We start from the raw sequence: 20328 nt of genomic DNA, 5'->3' as shown, positions 1-20328 counted from the left end.
CAAATTGCATAAAGAATGTCTCTAGTGGAGAAACCCTAATGTAGAATACTTACATACTAGATAAAGTGGACTGTGACATCGCTTTTAAATTTCAGAGTAAGATTCCACAATTGCACTTAAAAAATATTGTGATTTAATTAACACACAAAAAACCCGGCTATAGTGGGACATTTGCTTACATGGAAGTTATAACGGAATCTGTTAAAACCTATGTTACAAAGTAACCTGTGCAATTGGTGTGATGGAAATAGCTTTGGCCTTGAATCAGTCACAACTGGGCCACTAACTAGCCATTAACTAGCTGCAGTGACTCTAGTAATGTAACATGTGTTGAGCACTTACTATGTGCAAGGCACTGTTAGGTGACATGAAGCATTCACAAAAGCAAAAAGCCTAAAACGCACTGGAGGAGCTAAGCTTTGTTCACAAGCATCTGCACTGGAGGCGGCAGGGTTCAGGGCTGAGAGTTAAGATGCCTCGTGCACTGTGGACCGTGCACGTGGGAGATGCGTATTTAATGCCCTGGACCGCCATTCACCAGCACGGCGCCTCTGGTTCCTCAGCTGTACGGGAAGGGGTTCAGTGACACGACCTCCAAAGCCGGGCCCCATCGCCCCCAGCAAGGACATTCCCCGCCTGCTCTCTCTGCGCCTGTTTCTCCACCTGGAAAAAGGTGTCCCACACAAGGTCGTGGTGAGGAGCAACATTTCCTGGCACCCATCACACGTGACCACGGACAAGAATACACCTCGGACCCTGCCCGGGTGGGTCAATTTCACGCGTCAACCCCAGAGTGCACCGCAGCGACGGGAGGAAAGAGTGATGGACCCTTGGACAACAGGCGGTCAAGTGCCCGCTACATTAGAAAGCGCGGCCCGACGTGAGCCACCACCCTTCCGCACCGAGCCGCGGCGCACAGCCCAGGCCCTACGCGTCCTTTGCCCCGAGCCAGAGCCCGGCCCCCGCCGCCTTTCCCCTCGTCCCGCGCCTGCGCCACGCCCCCGCGCTCTCTGGGGAGATGGCATCGATGTGCTCGGCGCTCTCCTGAGCCAGCCCTAGGGGTGGGCGGGCCCATTTGCCTCGGGTGGTCTAACAGGCGCCGGGGCGGACCAATGGCGTGGCCGCGTGGCTCCGCCCCTTCCTTGCGATTGGCCGGCGCTGGAAAGCCGCGGCCTGGGCCTCGGGAGGCGAGCCGGAGAAGAAATCAGTCCCGGTCGTCCGCGCTGCGGCTCGCTGTTCGCCGGTTCTCCTCGGTCCAGCCTGCTCTGCCGCCGCCGCCGCCATGGCCCAGTGAGTGGCCGCCCGCGGGCGGCCGGGGAACTTTCCGAGGGCCGACGCGGAGGCCGGAGTCGCCCCAGACGTCGCCTCGCCCCGGGGGTCTTCTGAGCCCGGCCTCGTGGCGCCTGGAGCCCCGGCCCTCCAGGGAGCCGCCAGACCCCGAGCCAGCCCCGCGGCCTCGCCTTTTCTCGGACCCAGCCCGTCTGCCCCTCGCGGCGGCGCAGGCGGATCTGGTTCCTAGGAAGGGCGCGAGGGGAGGGGACAGGCGTGGCCGCGGGAAGCCCGGGCTGCTGGACGGTCCGGCTGTGGGAGACGGGAGGCCTGGAACGAGTCGTCAGCAGCTCGGATAGAGCGCAGAAGAGGCTTAGTGCCGTGGACCCCCTCCTGCGGGCCCCCTCTTGGTTGGCCCACGAGAACATGAGGACCCGTTAAGTGGCAGAGCGGGGTGGCCCGCCTCGAGTTTCACGGAAGGCTGCAAGCCCGGGGTCTAAAGTGCAAAAGGGAGGAGGGGGTTAGAGGAAAGTTAAGACGTGTTATCAATCACAGCAGAAGCTAGAAAGCTCAGGGTTTCTGACTTGGAATGAATTAAGTGAAGCTGACGGTTTCCTTTGTTCCTTTCCCCGTCTTTTAGAGCGGATATTGCGCTGATTGGACTGGCTGTCATGGGCCAGAACTTAATTTTGAACATGAACGACCACGGCTTTGTGGTAAGTTAGGAGGGGCACACTCTTCCCTTACGGATTCTTGTTGCCTTAGTCTGAGTGCTGGTGACCGTTCTGATTCCGAAGAACCCATATAACGTGGAACATGGTTCTCTTTATATGTGCCCTGTTGCTGCTTAGGACGTTTTTGCAAGAGATTGAGAAGCACCACTTTGCATGTGGGTGTGGGAGGGGCAGCTCCACAGCTCTCTGAGGAAGGAGAGTCCTGCTAAATGTATCTGCAGGTTCTGTCAGTTCTGCAGCCTTGAATAAACCTGTCGGTATCCTAAGGAGGAGAACTCCCGCTGGGAGTATAGATTTCTGACTTTATTGCCTAATGGGATCTGGTGAAACGTTCGGGTGTGAATACTAAACTGGCTTAGATACAGGATTATCAGTGACAGAAGATAACAGTCTGGAACTAGCTTGTTCCCAGATTTGAGTCCTAACCAAACAGCGACAGACTCTTATCCAGCCTGATAAGTTTTGGGCAGTTGACATTTGCCTATATTCAGTTCTTTGCCTTTTCATCCTATTAAAATTAACTTTATGGTGATCAGTCAGCACTTGAGTGGGGAAAAGGTAGAATCAGGGTCCTACCTCCCCAAAACCTTGGGCTGCATAGACATTCCATTGTCACTTGGTCCTCAGTCTGAAGGTCTTGTATGTCCCAGATCTCCTGATCAGGCCTTTTGTCCTTCTAGGTCTGTGCTTTTAATAGGACAGTCTCCAAAGTTGACGAGTTCTTGGCCAATGAGGCGAAGGGCACCAAGGTGGTTGGTGCTCACTCCTTGGAGGAGATGGTCTCCAAGCTGAAGAAGCCTCGGCGGATCATTCTGCTTGTGAAGGCTGGTCAGGCCGTCGATGATTTCATTGAAAAACTGGTGAGGCCAGCTCTCTCCCCGCTGCTACTCGAACGTCTCTCGTTCCCTTCCTTTAGCTATTTCACTTCTTTTTTTTTTTTTGGCCGCGTCGGGTCTCTCCCATTCTGGCGCGCAGGCTATAGAGCGTGCAGGCTTAGTTGCCTCGCGGTATGTGGGATCTTAGCTCTCCGACCAGGGATCGAACCCACATCCCCTGCATTGGAAGGCGGATTCTTAACCACTGGATCCCCAGAGGAGTCCCTCACTTCTTTTTGCTTAAGAAATTTTGTCCCTTTTCAATTTTTGGGTATGATCTGCTCAGTTCTGACAAAATGTTGCTTAAAAGTCTCAGTGTTGGTTAACTTGACTGGCACCAATTAAGTAAAAACATACCCTCAAGTGGTAGTAATTGTTAGTATATAAAATTCTGAGGACAGCAAGAGACACGTCCATGAATTCATTATCAACCAGAATAGAAACAGTAGTAATCTCAGTGAGCTCTATCTTTGATATTCAAAAAAAAAAACTTATAGTTTTGATTGTGTATTATGAATGTTTAGTGCTAGTCACTATTAAACCTTACTGTCCAAATTTAGAAATAGATTTCATTTTTCTCAGTATTCCTATAAAGCAACAATTCTCAAATTGTTGTATCATTTAATATAAATGACAAGAGATCCCCCTAGGGAGTCCTAGCAAATGTATCTTTTTTTGGAAGAAGAAAGTAGGCACCTGGGTGGTGCTGGCCGTGCTGTGGTAGGTGGCTGCCTCTGTGCAGTTCTGGTCCCTGATCATCAGCTGAGGGGGCGTTTGCGTCACAGAGGTGCTGATCTTGGTTCTTTGACACATTGTATTCTGACCCCTTATTTAGGCTTTCTGCCACCTCAGGGCCAGGGGATAGTGGACCCATTTGTTCGTGGTCACCGCCATCTGTACTCTCCCCAGCTTGTTCTCACCGGAGGCCTGATGGCCACTCCTCCACTGGGGTGTCTGTGGGAGAGGAGGGGCCGAAGGGACAGCTGCCTTTTCCCCAGGGAGCGTGCCCGGCACCTCCTGGTCAAAGCGCTGTTGCTGTAAGCTTCTGGGGGGACGCCTCTAGGGCCCCTTTCCTCAACATACCTCTGGGGGAAGATCACACTGTATTAACCAGGAGGATTGCCCTCACCATCAGTAAACGGAAACAACCTCATTGCCAGTGCCCTGCAAAGACATTTTTCATCTTCACCAAGAACTTTATTGAACAACGTATTCATTAACCGAAAGAACTTTTTGGCCAACCCCATCGATACTGAAAAACAGTTCTACAGTATCAGCTCTGAAAAAACCAAGGCATTGGCCATTTGGAAGAAATGTTTTGTTGTGAGAAGTGTTGTAACAATAAACAAAGGAAAGGGATGAACATTCCTTTCCCAGAGGAGTAATGTTACCAGTGGGGTTGTTTCTACAGGGAGAGGAATTTGTAACCAGTATGCTACCGTTAAAAAAAAAAAAAAAAAAAAAGACCTAGAAAGGAAGAACGTTGTGATAAAGGACACACCAGACTTTGTGTAGTAAGATGCCAAGCTGCCTATGGTCAGCTACAGACAGAATGGACTGAAAAATGGTAGAGTACTCTTCAGCATAGGACAATATTAAGTAATGTTACCTGGAGCCTTGTTGGGGGAGACTGAATAATGAATGCAGTAATAAAGCCAGCCTGACTGGTGTGGCGTAGGAAGATACTCTTGTTCAAGGCTTGGTCTCTTGCTGCCATCTCCAAGTGGTGGTGATCAAATTGTTTATTCATACACAAAACCATTTGATATTTACTGGACCCCTACTCTGTTCTAGGCAGAGATTTTATAGGTCTTTTAGAGCTAATCCAATCTGGGAATAAATATCAGGCAGGTGGTACACATTGGAAACACAAAACTTTCCAAGTAGGTTTTGTTCGTTGTAAAAATCTTAGTTAAAAAGGATTATTTCGGTTGTGGAGAGTTCTGACTGGGTTTGATAGCCCTGAGCTTTTAAATAGGGTCTAGCTGTAGCCCCAGAGAGGACTGTTGAAGATTAAATAATATATGTATACTTTCAGACAGGGTTTATTTGGGATAAATTCTTGTTTGCTTTAATTGGTCAAGGTATGTTTATTTTTGTCTTTTATTTTTTTGGTCCGCCTTAATGCTGGTGTCTGGTTACAGGTACCCTTGTTGGACACTGGTGACATCATCATCGATGGAGGAAATTCTGAATATAGGGATACCACGGTAAGCATTTTTCAGTCCACATTCTTCCAGGTTCTGAGAACATTCTAGAAAAAAGTACCAGCATTGCACATGTGACAGAAGAGTAGACGTCTTTCTGTGGTGCTCTTTTGGGATTGGCCATTAAGACATACCTGATGGATGAGATTCTCATTAGTCACACACGTAACTGAAAAGAATGACTGCTGCTTAGATACGGCAGGCTGGGCGTTTATGCTTAATCTTCCCTTCCTGTCCAGCCGCTCCGTGATACATCAGTGTGCAATGTGGGTGAGCACCACTGTGCTGATGGTCTCATGTACAAGGTCATTTCCTGTAAAATGAGAATGTATGTTTAGCTTTATTATTTCCCTTTGAGGACAGGGTAGCCATATTAAACTTCCATGGATTTTTTTTTTTAATTCCCAAACAGAGGGGATTAGTAAGTCAGAAGGGGGATTAAATTTCCTGAATGACCAGGTTATTAGTGGATCCTTGGGTCATTTAAGTCAAATGTGGGATCGCCATACCTGTCTTGTACCTCTTCTCATTCAGTGGGAGAAACTGATTTTAGGGAAGCATGACGAAATTCTTTTTCTCTCATGTAGAGACGGTGTCGAGACCTCAAGGCCAAGGGAATCTTGTTTGTGGGGAGTGGAGTTAGTGGTGGAGAGGATGGGGCCCGGTATGGCCCATCACTTATGCCAGGAGGAAACAAAGAGGCTTGGTGAGTACCAAAGGCACCACCCTTGCGTCGACACAGGGACGCAAGGTGAGAGAACGGGTGAGCTGTGAGCAGTTCTGCCACCCGATCTCCTCTGTGCAGTCTGAGTGTTGGAGATGGGAGATGCTGGAAATATTTCTTTTATGTATACATTTTTTTGCTTTGACATAACGCGTGTGCCTGTTCCTCCTTTCCTTTTTTCTTCTGTTATTTCCTCTAGTACCAATAATGGAAGTTCTAAATAGGCTTCAAGGGTTCAGAGGCTTTAATGAGGCAGCTCAGATAATGTCCTGTGCACTGTCTGGACTTAGGAGTAAGGTCTGCCTCTTCAACTCATATATGGTGTATTTAATCATTGTGAGTAATGGCAAAGTCAGACAGGGCCTCTTTCGTCCAGGGAATGAGGTGGAAAATTTTTATTTGACTGGGGAAAAAACGAATTTTACACTGCTCACTGTGTTGTGTATAAGAGGAAGGGTTGGCTGCAGAAGGGGGGATGCTTTGGTGATGATGTAGCAGGAGGGCTGTATAAAGCATAGGCTGTGGGTGATGAGCGGGATAGAGGATTAAAATGAAAAGATGCAAGTAATTAATTATACATAATGTAGACTGAAGGAAACACCGCTGTTGAGACTGCAGGAAGAGAGAAAGCCAGATAGAGGATGATAGAGAGATGGAGCAGAAGAGAAAGAAGTAGAAAAGGAAGGATCCTTGTGAGGGAGACGTGGGAAGGCAACGCGCTTTTCCGAGTGAGTTTGGTTTCCGAATATTCTAGACTTATATTAGGCATTAAAGTAAGGAGTGATCAAACCTAATCCCCAAAGGTGAGGGGTTGACTGGGGAAGATTAGTCTTTTAATTACCTCCCTAATGATTAAGTCTGGGGATTCTCTTCAGTATGTTAAAGTCTAGAAATAAAGGCCTTCCTGCTTCTCAGAAACTTAAAAATATTTATTTTGGGGTACCGCTAAGTGGGCTGTTACAAATGCAGACAATACACATGAAGAAGTCTGCTATACAGAGGTGCTCTAGTTCTCATTAATACATTTTCTCACACTGACCTGTTAGAAGCAGAAATGGTACTTTTACCTGAAACAATCAAAGTTCAGGGAAGCTCTAAAAGCTTAAGATGTAGCCACCCCAGCCCCCTCCTCCTGAGCGTTCACTTTGCAGCCCTGTCAAGTTTTGTGTCTTTACCAAAACCCTTTTGTGAAGAAGGCTTTATTGGTCAAAAGTGAGGAGAACAGTAGGGAACAGCGTCAGGAGTTACTCTGTGCGCCTAGGGGAGGCGGGGAAGGAATGAACAACAGTTGCTTTTTCTCTGGATGATAAGGAATGTAGCTCTTGGAAACGTTGCATGGTTCTTTCTGTCCAGAATCCTGCTGTGCTTGATAACATACATCCAGATTGATAGAAGCAATCGCTACAGGAACGGCTTGGAATCACAGCTGCTTCTGATAGTGCGATAGAAATGTCTTCCGGGACTTTGCTGACCCTCTCACCCAGCCTTTTTGTCTCCTGTCTCAAATCAGATAGTCCGCAGCCTCTGACTGATTTACCTTGAGGACTTAGCTTATTCATTACTTTTTTGTGGGCATTTCCACCGACCGCTAGAAAGGAAACAACTGGGGGGCGGGGGGGAGTCCTTGAGAATTTCGTGAAGACCCAGGCCCCTTGTCAGCAGCTGAACCACCCACTTCCTTCCTACAGGCCCCACATCAAGGCCATCTTCCAGGGCATCGCCGCAAAAGTGGGGACTGGAGAACCCTGCTGTGACTGGGTACGTTGTGGGCCCCCCTGAAGCCACTTGGCGCCATGGGCACTGACATGACCAGGGGCAGAGCAAGGATCACCATGGTCCCAGCGGTTTGCTTTGTGACATAAGCTCCTCAATGTTTACGTCGCTAGCACAGACAACGCCGAAAATGCATCAGTTGTACATGTCCTTGTATCTTAACTGGAGGTTGATATTAAAAGCAGTCAATTCATCTAAAATATGGATTCCTTAAAAAAGGAACAGGAAGGGCTTCCCTGGTGGTGCAGTGGTTGAGAGTCCGCCTGCCGATTCAGGGGATGCGGGTTCGTGCCCCGGTCTGGGAAGATCCCACGTGCCGCGGAGCGGCTGGGCCCGTGAGCCATGGCCACTGAGCCTGCGCGTCCGGAGCCTGTGCTCCGCAACGGGAGAGGCCACAACAGTGAGAGTCCCGCGTACCACAAAAAAAAAAAAGAAAGAAAAAGAGGAACAGGAAGGATGAGGTGAAGTAAGATTTTCTTCGTCATGTTACTTCATGGCTAAAGAGAGGATGTCAAGGGAGTTGCCTGGTGGTCCAGTGGTTAGGACTCTGCACTCTCACCGCCGTGGCCTGGGTTCAATCCCTGCTTGAGGAACTAAGATCCCGCAAGCCGCATGGCGTGGCCAAAAAAACCCAAAAAGAACAAGAAAGAAAGAATGTCAAGGGGGTAGGGGAGGAAAAGAAGAGAGAGAGAATGTCAGAATCAAAAGTGGAATTTGCTCCCTGGGGTAGGTATTCTGTGCTTAGAACAGAGTAAGCTGCAGCTCTTTGCCCTCACTGAATGCGAAGGAGGCCGAGGCAAATTCTTTCCCTCCGTATATTTTATGTTGCTGGTAAAATAAATTTTATCCCTTGTTACAGCCTTAGTCCATCCCATGGATGGAAAAAAAAACACTAGGCAGGGGAGACCTGAGTTGTCTTTCTGGCTCTCCATTGACTAGCAGTGTGACATTAGGCAAGTCATTTTCTTCCATGGGCTTCAGTTTTCTCACCTGTCAAATATGGGGGTTGGACTGGATGACCTCCAAGTTCTCTTTAGCTCCTGATCCCCTTGAATTTTATTCTACGTGCCATTTTTATGATGTTAGTTTTGCTTTGTATGAGATAAAAGGTAGAGAAGAAATGAGGACTTGGGCCCATGGGGGATGAGGGGAGTCCTCCCCCCAGGCCTCACAGTGCCTGGTGACTAAGCCGCTCCTTACATTTTAACCAGTGGTCACGGAGTTCAGTCAGAACCTGCTTAGCGCTGAGAGACGCTGGTGCTGTGATTTAGAAGACCGAGTAATTTTCTCACTAGTGTGAAGGATTGGGAAGGGAGCTTTTGTTCCTTAACAATACACTGCTGCAGTAAAAAAATAAAAAAAAAGTACAGTGACAGTAACTTCTTTTTAGATACATTTAGGACATAAATCATGAGGAAATTAACAGTACTTGCCTGTGTATCTTGATCAACTCCTGTTGACTTCCTATAACCCCAAGCCTTACTCTTAGGTTACTGAAAAGAAAAAACTGGTATAGATACTAAAAGCAGGCACCCCTTAGCTCAGTTTTGAAGTTACAGGAAGGAAGGGGTGAAGCAAGGTATTATTGGCCATGTTACTTCATGGCCAAAGAAAGTGTCAAAATCAGAAAGGGGGGACTTCCTTGGTGGCACAGTGGTTAGGAGTCTGCCTGCCAATGCAGGGGACATGGGTTCGAGCCCTGGCCTGGGAAGATCCCACATGGCGCAGAGCCGCTAAGCCTGTGTGCCACAGCTACTGAGCCTGCGCTCTAGAGTTCGCGAGCCACAACTACTGAAGCCCGCGCGCCTAGAGCCCATGCTCCGCAGCAAGAGAAGCCACCGCGATGAGAAGCCCGTGCACCACAACGAAGAGTAGCCCCCGCTCACCGCAACTAGAGAAAGCCCGCGCACAGCAACGAGGAGCCAAAATAAATTAAAAAAAAAAAAAACAGAAAGGGTAGGCCAGCAATGGAAACGTAGATAGAGGAAGTCTCTATGTCAGGGTGGCAGTGTGACAGCATCCACCCCAGCAGTGCTGCCAGCACTGGTCCACCGGCAGGCATATCCCTGTCATGGTGACGGGAGTGTCTGACTGCAGAACTCTCCTTGTTCTGACTCCTTGCCCTCCAACCAGTTTTCAGATAATCTGGCTTCCCAAGTAGCTTGTCCACAGGGACAGGATGTGTTGATCAGACTAACACTTGTAACCATTAAGATACATAGTTAAATTTCTCATCATAAATTTACAGACTGGTATTCTGATTTTATACATCTTGCCAGCTTTATTAGAAATCAGTACCTTGTCAGTTGTGGGACCCTGGCAAGAACACATTTCTGGGCTTACAAGGGCAGACCTTGCATCTGAGGTCATTTTATCTCTCGGTGGCCATTACAACTACAGTACATTTATATATTGTTTAAAGTACAAGTGACTTAATCAGCTTCTTTTCACCTGCGGTTGCTAGAAAAATAACCAGGGAAAAGAAGACTCCTTTTACTTGTGGGAGGGGGCTGGGGAGTGGGGAGTTACTTTTAATCACAAGGAGAAAGAATGGAAAATGTAGGCTAAAGACCTGTGGGTACTTCACAGTGAATTTGGGGATTTTGAAAAACCTTTAAAGGAATGAATTTGGAGTTAGTTTACAATAGCATCGTGCTGGATTGAAGCTTGTGTTGAGTTGTTATATGATGATTCGTCTTTTGAAAATACTGTAAATATTTGTTCGTATTTGTTATTTTTTTGTATGGGGAGGGAGCCTTGCCAAAGAACTGGATGTGGACTTCTCTGGTGTATTTCCTGGCTCCCTGAAGGCCTCTTGGCGCTTGTGGCTCTAACAGGTGGGGGACGAGGGGGCAGGACACTTTGTGAAGATGGTGCACAACGGGATAGAGTACGGAGACATGCAGCTCATCTGCGAGGCCTACCACCTGATGAAAGATGTCCTGGGCATGGAGCACAAGGAGATGGCAAAGGTGAGTCCTGGGCCCTGGGCGGGGGGAGCGCTGCTCTGGTGAGAAGGCTTTGCTGGTGACGATAAGTCCTTCCTCATTCTTTTTCCCTTGGTCATTCTGGTGGCCTGGATGGACTCCGCCTAATCTAAGGGAAGCTCTCAGTAACAGGACCATAAAATCTGACAGCCAGTCACTAAGCCAGAAGTTCCCAGAGACTCTTGGTGTAATCCTCTCTCCCACTCAGGGACCCTGACTATGTCAGGCCTGTGTCACTTAATTGCCTGGTCTCGTTTGATCCTCCGTTGGTCCCATGTGGGAGGTGCAGCAGAAGCTCGCTTTTCTGATCCAGGTGGGACTGGCTGTTAGACAGCTATTCAAAAAAAGGTAGTCAAAGTTGGGAAACATAGCATTTCCCCCAACATTTTATTATGAAAATGTTCAAACATACAACAAAATTGAAAGAATTGGACAGTGATCAGTTACATACACACAACCTAGATTCTACCATTAACATTTTACTCTGCTTACTTTGTCAAATATCGTCCATTCGTCTATTAGTTTTATCTTTTTTAAAAAATACACTTCAAAGTAAACTGCAGACATTTGTACTGTTTTCTGTAAATACTTCAGCATCATTAGGCAAACATTTATTTTAACTGAAATTATAGGAAGATACGTTCAATCACCCATCATTTCATGGAGAGCCAGGTCCTTCTTTTAAGTGTGGCTCTGCTGATTAGCATTCTAATCAACTTTCTTATCATCTAGAGTTTGTAGTTTCAGTTATTTCAAGTGGAACATGATTTAAAGACACTTTCGAGGCACACAGTGCAGAATCCTTCCAGATTTTTTACATTCTTTTCCCTCCTAATTTTAAAATTTGTGTTGGGAATTCCCTGGTGGTCCAGTGGTTAGGACTCTGCACTCTCACTGCCAAGGGCCTGGGTTCAACCCCTGGTTGGGGAACTAAGATCCCACAAGCCATGCGGTGTGGCCAAAAAAAAAAAAAATTGCATCATCCCCACTTATTTTGTTTCACTAACTTGCCTTTATTGTTCTTTCCAAAACAGTTTGACTTAGTTTTCATAGAAACATTGCTTTTCTTTTTGTGTTCATATTTAATTGGTTTATATAATATGAGTGCCGGGCACTGTTGTATGTTGGGGGTATATTAATGGAAGAAACAAAGTCCCTGCCCTCATGGACCTTGGAAAGATAGACAGTAATGACTGAATATATAAAACCTGTTCGTGATCACTATTATAAAGAAAAGTAAACGGGAGGAAGAGGCTGCTCTAGATCGGGTGATCAAGGAAAGTGACTGTACGAAAACCCAAGCGAGGTGAGGGGACACCTGGCTCTGAGGAAAGCACTGGCCTGGTGACCAGAAAATCAGCATGAACAGGTTGAAATCAGAAGCAGCTGACTGTTGGTTAGCATAAAACTCAGCTGGTGGCAGAAGTGTTCGGGTGTCCTGCAGAGGAGCCTGGTAGCCTCAGGGGTTGAGCAGGTTGTGAGCATCGGTCAATATTTACATGGGAAAGGGAGCATCTCCGGTATAATCCTAGGTTCTCCCACATTGTTTTCTTTCACATCCTGCGCACAGGCCTTTGAGGAATGGAATAAGACAGAGCTGGACTCATTCCTGATTGAGATCACAGCCAATATTCTCAGGTTCCAAGATACTGATGGCGAACACCTGCTGCCAAAGATCAGGGACAGCGCGGGGCAGAAGGGCACCGGGAAGTGGACCGCCATCTCTGCCCTGGAGTACGGCGTCCCCGTCACCCTCATCGGTAACACTCAGCTTTGGATTGAACCTTTTCATCTCACTGTTTTGACCCTGGTGTCTTTCTGGCAACTAAGAGTTACCAGATCTCTCAGAGAATCTCTTCAACCCTAGTCGGCTTTCCGAGTGTGGTCTGCTCTTTCTGCCCTTGAATAAGTTGACAGTGTGAGAGAGGCTGAAGCTGCTGTTGAATCTCTTCTTTATAATCCTTCTGTCAAGCATGTGAGCTTTGAGATAAATTCAAAAGTTACTACCTGTCTTAGCCAGTTTGACTTTGGGGATCATTTTAACGTTAGTGATTAAATTATAGTCAATGACCTAAGATCTTTCTAATAGGGAAGCTAACTGTAATGGAATTTTTCATACAAAAGTTCACAGAATAATAAAAGTTTATGTACTCAACATTTATTACTATTTTGCTGAGGTTTTTTTCTCAGATATTTGAGGAATAAAATATTACCTAAGCATTTCCAGTCCTTTAATATTCTTTTCCTAAGTTCCTTCCCCTTTTTCTTTTAGAAGAAAACTACTTTCCTGAAGTGAGTGTATATCCTTCCCATCCATGTTTTTTATCTTGTCTTAATGAGCTAAGCATCAAACTCAAAAAGTTGTAGAGAGAAGGAAATAATAAAAAGCAGAAATAAAACAAAAATAATAAGGGGATTAACAAAACTACGTGATGGTTCTTTAAGAATAAAATAGATACATTCTGTCAAGATTGGAAAAGGAGAATGGAGGCTCCTGGTCTGCTTAATGAAGGCTGATCTTTGCTCCTGGCAGAATGGTTCCCCCTGCAGTAATAAAACAAGTTTTCTTGTTGACTCTTCCAGACATAGGTTGCCTTTCCCTCTCTAGTCTCCTCCTGCCTTTGGTTTCCTGTTAATTATGCCTGACTGTGTTTACAGTGGACTGGGTAGTTGCAGGCACAGTAAGGAGGGAAGCAGTTTGCTTAGTCCAGCTCTACAGAGAAGGAAGTTGACTGCTTTTTAGCTAATCTGAGCGCTACCCTGGGCAGGGGCCCAAGGGGACAGTAACTGGGAGCAGTTTATTCATCACTGCCTCAAAAAGAATCCTGCTCTCTTGTTTCGGAGACTTTGTACCCTACCTTCCAGCTGATGGTAGTCAGGCTTCCTCCCTGGCTGCGTGCCATTCTTGTTTGTTGAACTGACGGGGAAATGAGTCTTCCAGCTAATCTTTAGGTAACCCCCGGAGGGTTACGCCACACTCGCCTCTTCCTGCTTTTTGTCTTCTGAAGCTTCCGCCTAAGAATGCTAAGTCATCCTGTGTGTGCACTGCAGGCGCCCAGAGAGCCGGGCAAGGACAAGGACGGGGAGACACCTGCTCTCAAGTTTATGGCCAGAACCCTTTCCTGAGAAATAAAGTCCTCTGTTAGTTCCCAAAGGTTTTACTTCATTCTGTCTGTTGGGGGAAAAAATGGTTAATTTATTCTAATTATATAAAGTGTCAACTGGGCAAGCATTTATAAGTGATAATTTTTAAGATACTAATATCTTAATATTAAAATACCATATTGGGGACTTCCCTGGCGGTCCAGTGGTTAAGAATCCGCCTTCCAGTACAGAGATGCGGGTCCAAGCCCTGGTCGGGGAACTAAGATCCCACATGCTGCACAGCACAGCCCCCACCCCCCAAAAATATTGAAATATTTTTTATTCAAATGAAGTAAAATTGTGAAACTGTAATGGTGACCATGGACATAGCAAAAACTAAACTGTAAGAATTAGAAAATGGAGTTTTTTGAAGGGAGAAGTCTCAGTGTACTCGTTTCAAAGTGATGAGTATTAGTGCCTCAAAAGAAAAGCAATGAAGTCTTTGGTGACCATTTATAAATTAAAGTCCTCGCAAATGAAACTGAAATTTTACTGGAGGACCAACACGGAGTAATTCTTAATGATAGTGGTTTTGCTCTTCGTTTTTTCCCCTTAAAATTCCCCTTTGAAGTTCATGGTGATCTTTGAGGTTGAATATGTGTATTTATGTTGGAGACTGACTTGGAGTTTTCATTTTCAAATTAACCGTTAGAGCTTTTTATGAAAGTTCTTTCTGATGCAGGTTAGCTTTGCGGCCGAAGGTTGAGACTTTGCGCTCGTGGTAAAACTGGAAATCGTGCTGCATTGCTCTTTTCCCTCATCTTCTCTGGCTCGTATGCGCTCCTCCTCCGGTTCTGCCTGTGAGTTGTGGTGACTTGTTATCTCCCCCTCCCCCCACGTAGGAGAAGCGGTCTTTGCTCGATGCTTATCATCTCTGAAGGACGAGAGGATTCAAGCCAGCCAAAAGCTGAAGGGGCCTCAAAAGGTCCAGTTCGAAGGAGATAAGAAATCATTCCTGGAGGACATTCGAAAGGTGGGGTGCCGCCCCGCAGTGGCAGCGGGATGGGACTGGCGGGGAGAACACCCTGAGGCCACGGGGAGGACGTGGGGTCTGTCCAGCCTTGCCCGTTGATCTGATATGCAGCCTTTCCTAAACCGTGTCCTCGTTAGAGCTGCACTGCACTGCGGTGGCGGGGGAGGGGGGTGTGTGTGGCGGGCGGGGCGGGGCGGGGATTAGGCAGCCGTGGGCCAGCCGCAGTTCTGATGAGTCTTTGTGCCCTCCTTTAGGCGCTCTATGCTTCCAAGATCATCTCTTATGCTCAGGGCTTTATGCTGCTAAGACAGGCAGCCACTGAATTTGGCTGGACCCTCAACTATGGTGGCATTGCCCTGATGTGGAGGGGGGGCTGCATCATCAGGAGGTGAGTGGTCGGGGCACCTGCCACCTGCCGTGCGGGAGCGCTGTGGTCTTAGGGCGCTCTCGGGGACGGTTTCCCTGGAACTGGTACAGTTGAGTCCTCTCGCTGGGACGTTGGCAACCAGGCAGGTTTAGGTGTCACATCTCACTTTCTTCCTGCACGTCAGTTATTCTAACTCGAGTGTCCATCCTTCCCCGTCTAAAGTAGTTCTGTGAGCATGGTTGTGCCCTTGGCCCTCACCTCTCGGGACCTGGGCTGTCTGTATTCACGGCACGTACAGCGAGCTGGTGGGGATGGGGGGACAGGTGCCTTCGTACCTCGCGAGGGTATCTGTCAACTTCCAACTTACTTCCCCTGCTTTCTGCCAGGTGTTCAGCCTGCTAGTTAAGATTCATTGATTTTTTTCCCTCTTGATTATTTCAGTGTATTCCTGGGAAAGATAAAAGATGCATTTGATCGAAACCCAGGACTTCAGAACCTACTACTAGATGACTTCTTTAAGTCAGCTGTGGAAAACTGCCAGGTATGTAGCCCAGAGCTGGGTAGTACGGGAATTCTGTCTTAGTGAGTTTTGCTCTGGGGGGTCTGCTTTTTCATTTATGCATGAAAATCTGTTGTCTTTTCTTTGAGCAAATCACTAGTCGTTGGCTTTACTTTTTTGCTCAGGACTCCTGGCGGCGGGCAGTCAGTACTGGTGTCCAGACAGGCATTCCCATGCCCTGCTTCACCACTGCTCTTTCCTTCTACGATGGATACAGACACAAGATGCTGCCAGCCAACCTAATCCAGGTGAGCTTTTGGAGTAGGCGATGAACATGAACCTGGGTGGTACCTCGGGTCATGTGCCTGCGTCTGTCCTATAACCAACCCATTTCTTGTTTTCTAGGCTCAGCGCGATTACTTTGGGGCTCACACCTATGAACTCTTGAACAAGCCAGGACAGTTTATCCACACCAACTGGACAGGCCACGGTGGCAGCGTGTCCTCGTCTTCATACAATGCCTGATGAGATTCTGTTAAACGCGCCACGACTCCACAGACCGGTACATTCCACTTGCCACACAGCACTGCTTACATGGCCCTTTGCCCTACTTTCTTCTCAGATCTTTGAAAATAAAGTGTCGTAAGAGACTCCTCTGAAGAGTCAACCCGAGTTTATTTGTAAAGTAGATCTGTGAGAACCATCGCATCCTCTGCCCTCGCCTCTTGGGATGGAGCAGAAATTGAGCGTGTGCGCGACCTCGAGAGCCAGCTCCCTGAGGCGGTGTTTCCCGCGTGTCCCCCGTGGGTTAGGGAGACAGAGCTCTTCTCACATAGGTGGGAAAGGTTTTTGTGGAATTTGATCAAACTGGAGTCTTTGTATCATGCAGCTGAATTCCCTTTTGCCTTTATTTAATAAAAATTTTAAAAAAAAGAAAAAAATCATATTTATGCTTCTTCTCCAGATTCTTAAATATTCTCACCTTATCCACACTGAGCCATATCCTCATTGGTAGAAGGATGTGCACCCAGTTTCATTACATTTGAATTAGTTTATTTCCTTCCTTTATTTAGCCTTCTTAAATATTTTCCTCTTTGTTTTCTTTAAAAAAAAAAAAGAAAAGAAAGAAAAGACCTCAATAATAGTACCAGGAACAGCAAAGTTAGGTAATGATTAACTCTGGAGGGAAGGGTGAGGAGAGGTAGTCAAGGGGTGGGTGTACAGGCTTATGACTTCGGGCAAATTATTTAATCTCTCTGGCCTCAGTCTTCTCATTTGTAAAATGGGGATAATCATCGTACCTGCCTCCTTAAGGTTATTTTGAAGATTCACGTAGTAAAAACAGACCGACACTTGACACATAATAAGCACCTACTTAAGTGGTAATTATTATTATTACCACTTCAGGTGTGCCTGTCCCTGAAGCAGTGGCATTTCTGAGAGTTAGAAACCAAATGTTACTTCTCAGCACTCACTGGTGAATTCACTTTGGAAACCGGCCCTCAAAAAGTTCCTGGCAGGGCTCCTCTGTGTGCTCAAGTAACGACAGACAGATCTTAACTGAATACGCTACCACCATAACCCCTTCACCACCACCCTGCCAGGAGGTGGATCTTGGGAAAAAAAGGCAGATTCTGAGTCAGCAGGTCTGGGGTGGGGCCCCACATTCTGTATTTCTAATGAGCAACCAGGTGAGGCCATTATGGCACAGGGCAAAATAAACGGAAGCTCCTTTATCGCTAAAAGAATATAACCGTCCTTTGCCTAGGTCCTTGACAGGGAGTTTTTTTTTTTTTTTTTTTACTATATATACGATTTCATGCCTTTGGAACTTTACATCCCGTGACTTATTTGAAAAATTAATGTCTGCCACACAGTGAATACTATTTAAGGTTGACTATTACTTCCTGCTGAAGGGGAGGTGGTCAAACAATTCTGAAAGTGGATAGAGGTGGCCACGGACGGGTTCTGCCCCCAGCCAGGTCCTGTCCAGCCTAACTGCCCAGGGACAGTCTGGTGGCCATTCCAGCAAAGGGCCTCCCTTGGCAGAGACTGTGGGCCTATTATCTTTCTGCTTTCTTTCTGCTTCCATTTGAGACACAGTGGAGTTAAGACATATGGATCAGGCAAGGGAGCAGACAGGACCTCTCAGCAGAGGTTTTAGGCAGGGGGTTTACAGGTGTTACATTTCTTTGAGGCACATGTGGAGCCATTTTTTTAGGAGGGGTAGAGAGACCGTCAGGATGTATATACTATGTTTAGTATGTATGTTAGCACAGACATGTTCGCTGTTTAGTAATAGATGTGCTGTTCCAGTAACAAACCACCGCAAACTCAGTGGTGTGATATAACCACCATCTTTATCATTCTCCTAATTCTGAGAGTCAGGAAGTTGGTACAGGAGCGACAGCTTGTCTCTGTTCCACAATGTCTTGGAGTCTCAGCTAAGACTTGAAAGTTGGGGGTGATTCCATGGCTGGGATCACTTGGAGGTGTCTGTCTCCTTCATTCATTGGGTGGTTGATGCTGGCTGGGACCTCAGCTAGGGCTACCAGCTGGAAAGGTGCACGGTGGCCTCACCACGTGGCCTTAGCCTAGGCAAACTTCTTACTTGGTGGCCCAGGGCTCCAAAGGGGAGTGTTCCAGCTAACAAAATGGATACCACATTGCCTTTTAAGACCTAGCCATGGATGTGACACAGCCACATTATTTCAGCCACATTATATCAGTTACAAGTGAGTCATAAGCTCTCTAAATTCAAGGGAAGGAGTATTAGGCTTTACCTCTTTTTTTTTTTTTTTTTTTTTTGGCGGTACGCGGGCCTCTCACTGTTGTGGCCTCTCCCGTTGCGGAGCACAGGCTCCGGACGCGCAGGCTCAGCGGCCATGGCTCACGGGCCCAGCCGCTCCGCGGCATGTGGGATCTTCCCGGACCGGGGCACGAACCCATGTCCCCTGCATCGGCAGGCGGACTCTCAACCACTGCGCCACCAGGGAAGCCCTAGGCTTTACCTCTTGATGGCAGAGTGGCAAAGTTCTAGAAGAGCATGTGGGTCAGGAGATTTTTTTTTTTTCCCCCAAATATAATCTGCCACGTATGCTTCCCTGGAAAAGGACGATTTGTTACATGGGGAAGTTGGGAACTCTGGCCCTATTTGGGGGTTTTCCTGAGGGCCTCATACAGTATTTATGGAATATATAAGAATATAATAATAGCTAACAGAGTGTGTGCCAGGCACTTTTTTTTAAAATTTATTTTTTTCTTTTTTGGCTGCGTTGAGTCTTTGTTGCTTGCTGCATGCGGGCTTTTCTCTAGTTGCAGCAAGCAGTGGCTACGCTTCGTTGCAGTGCGCGGGCTTCTCTGTGTGGTGGCACGGGCTCTAGACGCGTGGGCTCAGTAGTTGCGGTGCACAGGTTTAGCTGCTCCGTGGCACATGGGATCTTCCTGGACCAGGGATCAAACCCGTGTCCGCTGCATTGGCAGGCGGATTCTTAACCACTGTGCCACCAGAGAAGCTCCCAGGCACTGTTTTTTGTTTTTTTTGTTGTTGTTTTTGCGGTATGCGGGCTTCTCACTGTTGTGGCCTCTCCCGTTGCGGAGCCACTCCGTGGCATGTGGGATCTTCCCGGACCGAGGCACGAACCCGTGTCCCCTGCATCAGCAGGCAGACTCTCAACCGCTGCGCCACCAGGGAAGCCCCCAGGCACTATTTTAAGTTTACTCATTTAATACAACAGCCTCTGAAGTAGGTACTACCATTATCCCCAATTTACAGATGAAGCCCAAGGATGTGAAGTAACTTGTCCAAGATCACATAGCTCCTGCAGAACTGAAAATTGAGCCCCGGCAATCTGGTGCCAGAATCCATGCACTTAATCATCAGACTATCTTACTGCTCAATGTGTACGATGGCAGATTTACTGTACACCTACTATGTGCCAAGCACCATGCTGGGAACCATTTGTTTAGAGGTGAGAGAATTTGAAAGTCCTGACCTCATGAGCTCCTAGAATACATATAACAGCCGATGGAGATGGAGTTCTGAATCAGCATTTTACAATGCAAATTTAGGGAAAATAAATGATAAAACATTTATGGGACCCTATTTAATGCAGCTGGAAGGGGCTCAGGAAACCTGCAGTGTCCTTGCCTTATTTATGGTGAGGGCAGTGGGACAAGAGAAGAGGATAAGACTGTGGACTCAGAAGCCAGGCTGCTCATAATCAAATCTGGGCTCTACCACCTCCTAGCAGTTCAACCTCTGACAAAGTCCTTTCACCTCTGGGATACTCTTCCCTCATATGTAAAATGGGGGTAACAGCACCCACCTCCAAGGGCAGGGCACCTAGGCACAGCCAGGATCAAGTCAGCGCTCAGTGTTAACCAAGGGGCAAGAGGGCCTTCTCGGCGCAATGCTGACACCTAGTGGCCAGTTTATATGCCAGCTCTTCATCCTGTGAAAATAGTCCCAACCAATCACAGTTGACCCTTGAAAAAGAGGTGGGTAGGTAGGGGTGCTGATCCCCACTTTCCCCCTCCCTCAGTTGAAAATCTGCGTATAATTTATAGTGGGCCTTCCAAGTGTGTGGTTTGGCACACAAAGATTCGACCCACCGCATATCGTGTAGTGCTGTAGCATTTAGTACTGAGAAAAACCCTTGTGCAAGTGGACCCGTGCACTTCAAACCCGTGTTGTTCAGAAGGTCAGTGTACATCCATTTTCTGTAACATAATACCTCAGCCCTTGACCTCTCTCTTCAGATCCTAAAGGGTTAG

The 20328-nt window shown here is 47.2% G+C and overlaps 1 protein-coding gene and 1 long non-coding RNA gene across 3 annotated transcripts in view; one reads left to right on the top strand and one right to left on the bottom strand.

Annotated features, from left to right (window-relative positions):
* Positions 1-1145: 1145 nt before the first annotated feature.
* On the top strand, positions 1146-16494 carry PGD (phosphogluconate dehydrogenase). Its single transcript, XM_004272377.4, has 13 exons — positions 1146-1290; positions 1910-1985; positions 2684-2863; positions 5023-5088; positions 5673-5791; positions 7498-7567; positions 10420-10554; positions 12140-12329; positions 14556-14686; positions 14941-15074; positions 15495-15594; positions 15738-15860; positions 15958-16494. The coding sequence occupies exons 1-13, from the start codon at positions 1283-1285 to the stop codon at positions 16075-16077; spliced, it is 1452 nt and encodes a 483-aa protein (XP_004272425.1). The 5' UTR covers positions 1146-1282; the 3' UTR covers positions 16078-16494.
* The window catches only part of LOC117202353 (uncharacterized), a 19405-nt gene continuing 4087 nt past the window's right edge, over positions 5011-20328 (bottom strand). Inside the window, exons 2-4 of one of the 2 annotated variants that reach the window (XR_004484667.2) lie at positions 16535-16653; positions 5220-5398; positions 5011-5132 (exon numbers count right to left, since the gene is read on the bottom strand). This is a non-coding gene — a long non-coding RNA (uncharacterized LOC117202353). Of the gene's footprint in view, positions 5399-16534; positions 16654-20328 lie in introns of both variants that reach the window. The other variant, XR_007478596.1, reaches the window with a different exon arrangement.

This window comes from Orcinus orca, chromosome 1 (genome assembly GCF_937001465.1).
Source record: "Orcinus orca chromosome 1, mOrcOrc1.1, whole genome shotgun sequence".
Classification (NCBI taxonomy): Eukaryota; Metazoa; Chordata; class Mammalia; order Artiodactyla; family Delphinidae; genus Orcinus; species Orcinus orca.
Note: the sequence above shows the minus strand (reverse complement) of the source record. Positions and strands in the feature narration are given on the sequence as shown.

Excerpts from the sequence above, each read along its gene's own strand:
- PGD (XM_004272377.4), top strand. Across the intron at positions 2,864-5,022 it reads ATGATTTCATTGAAAAACTG|GTACCCTTGTTGGACACTGG; the intron begins GTGAGGCCAGCT and ends GTCTGGTTACAG. Across the intron at positions 15,861-15,957 it reads TGCCAGCCAACCTAATCCAG|GCTCAGCGCGATTACTTTGG; the intron begins GTGAGCTTTTGG and ends CTTGTTTTCTAG.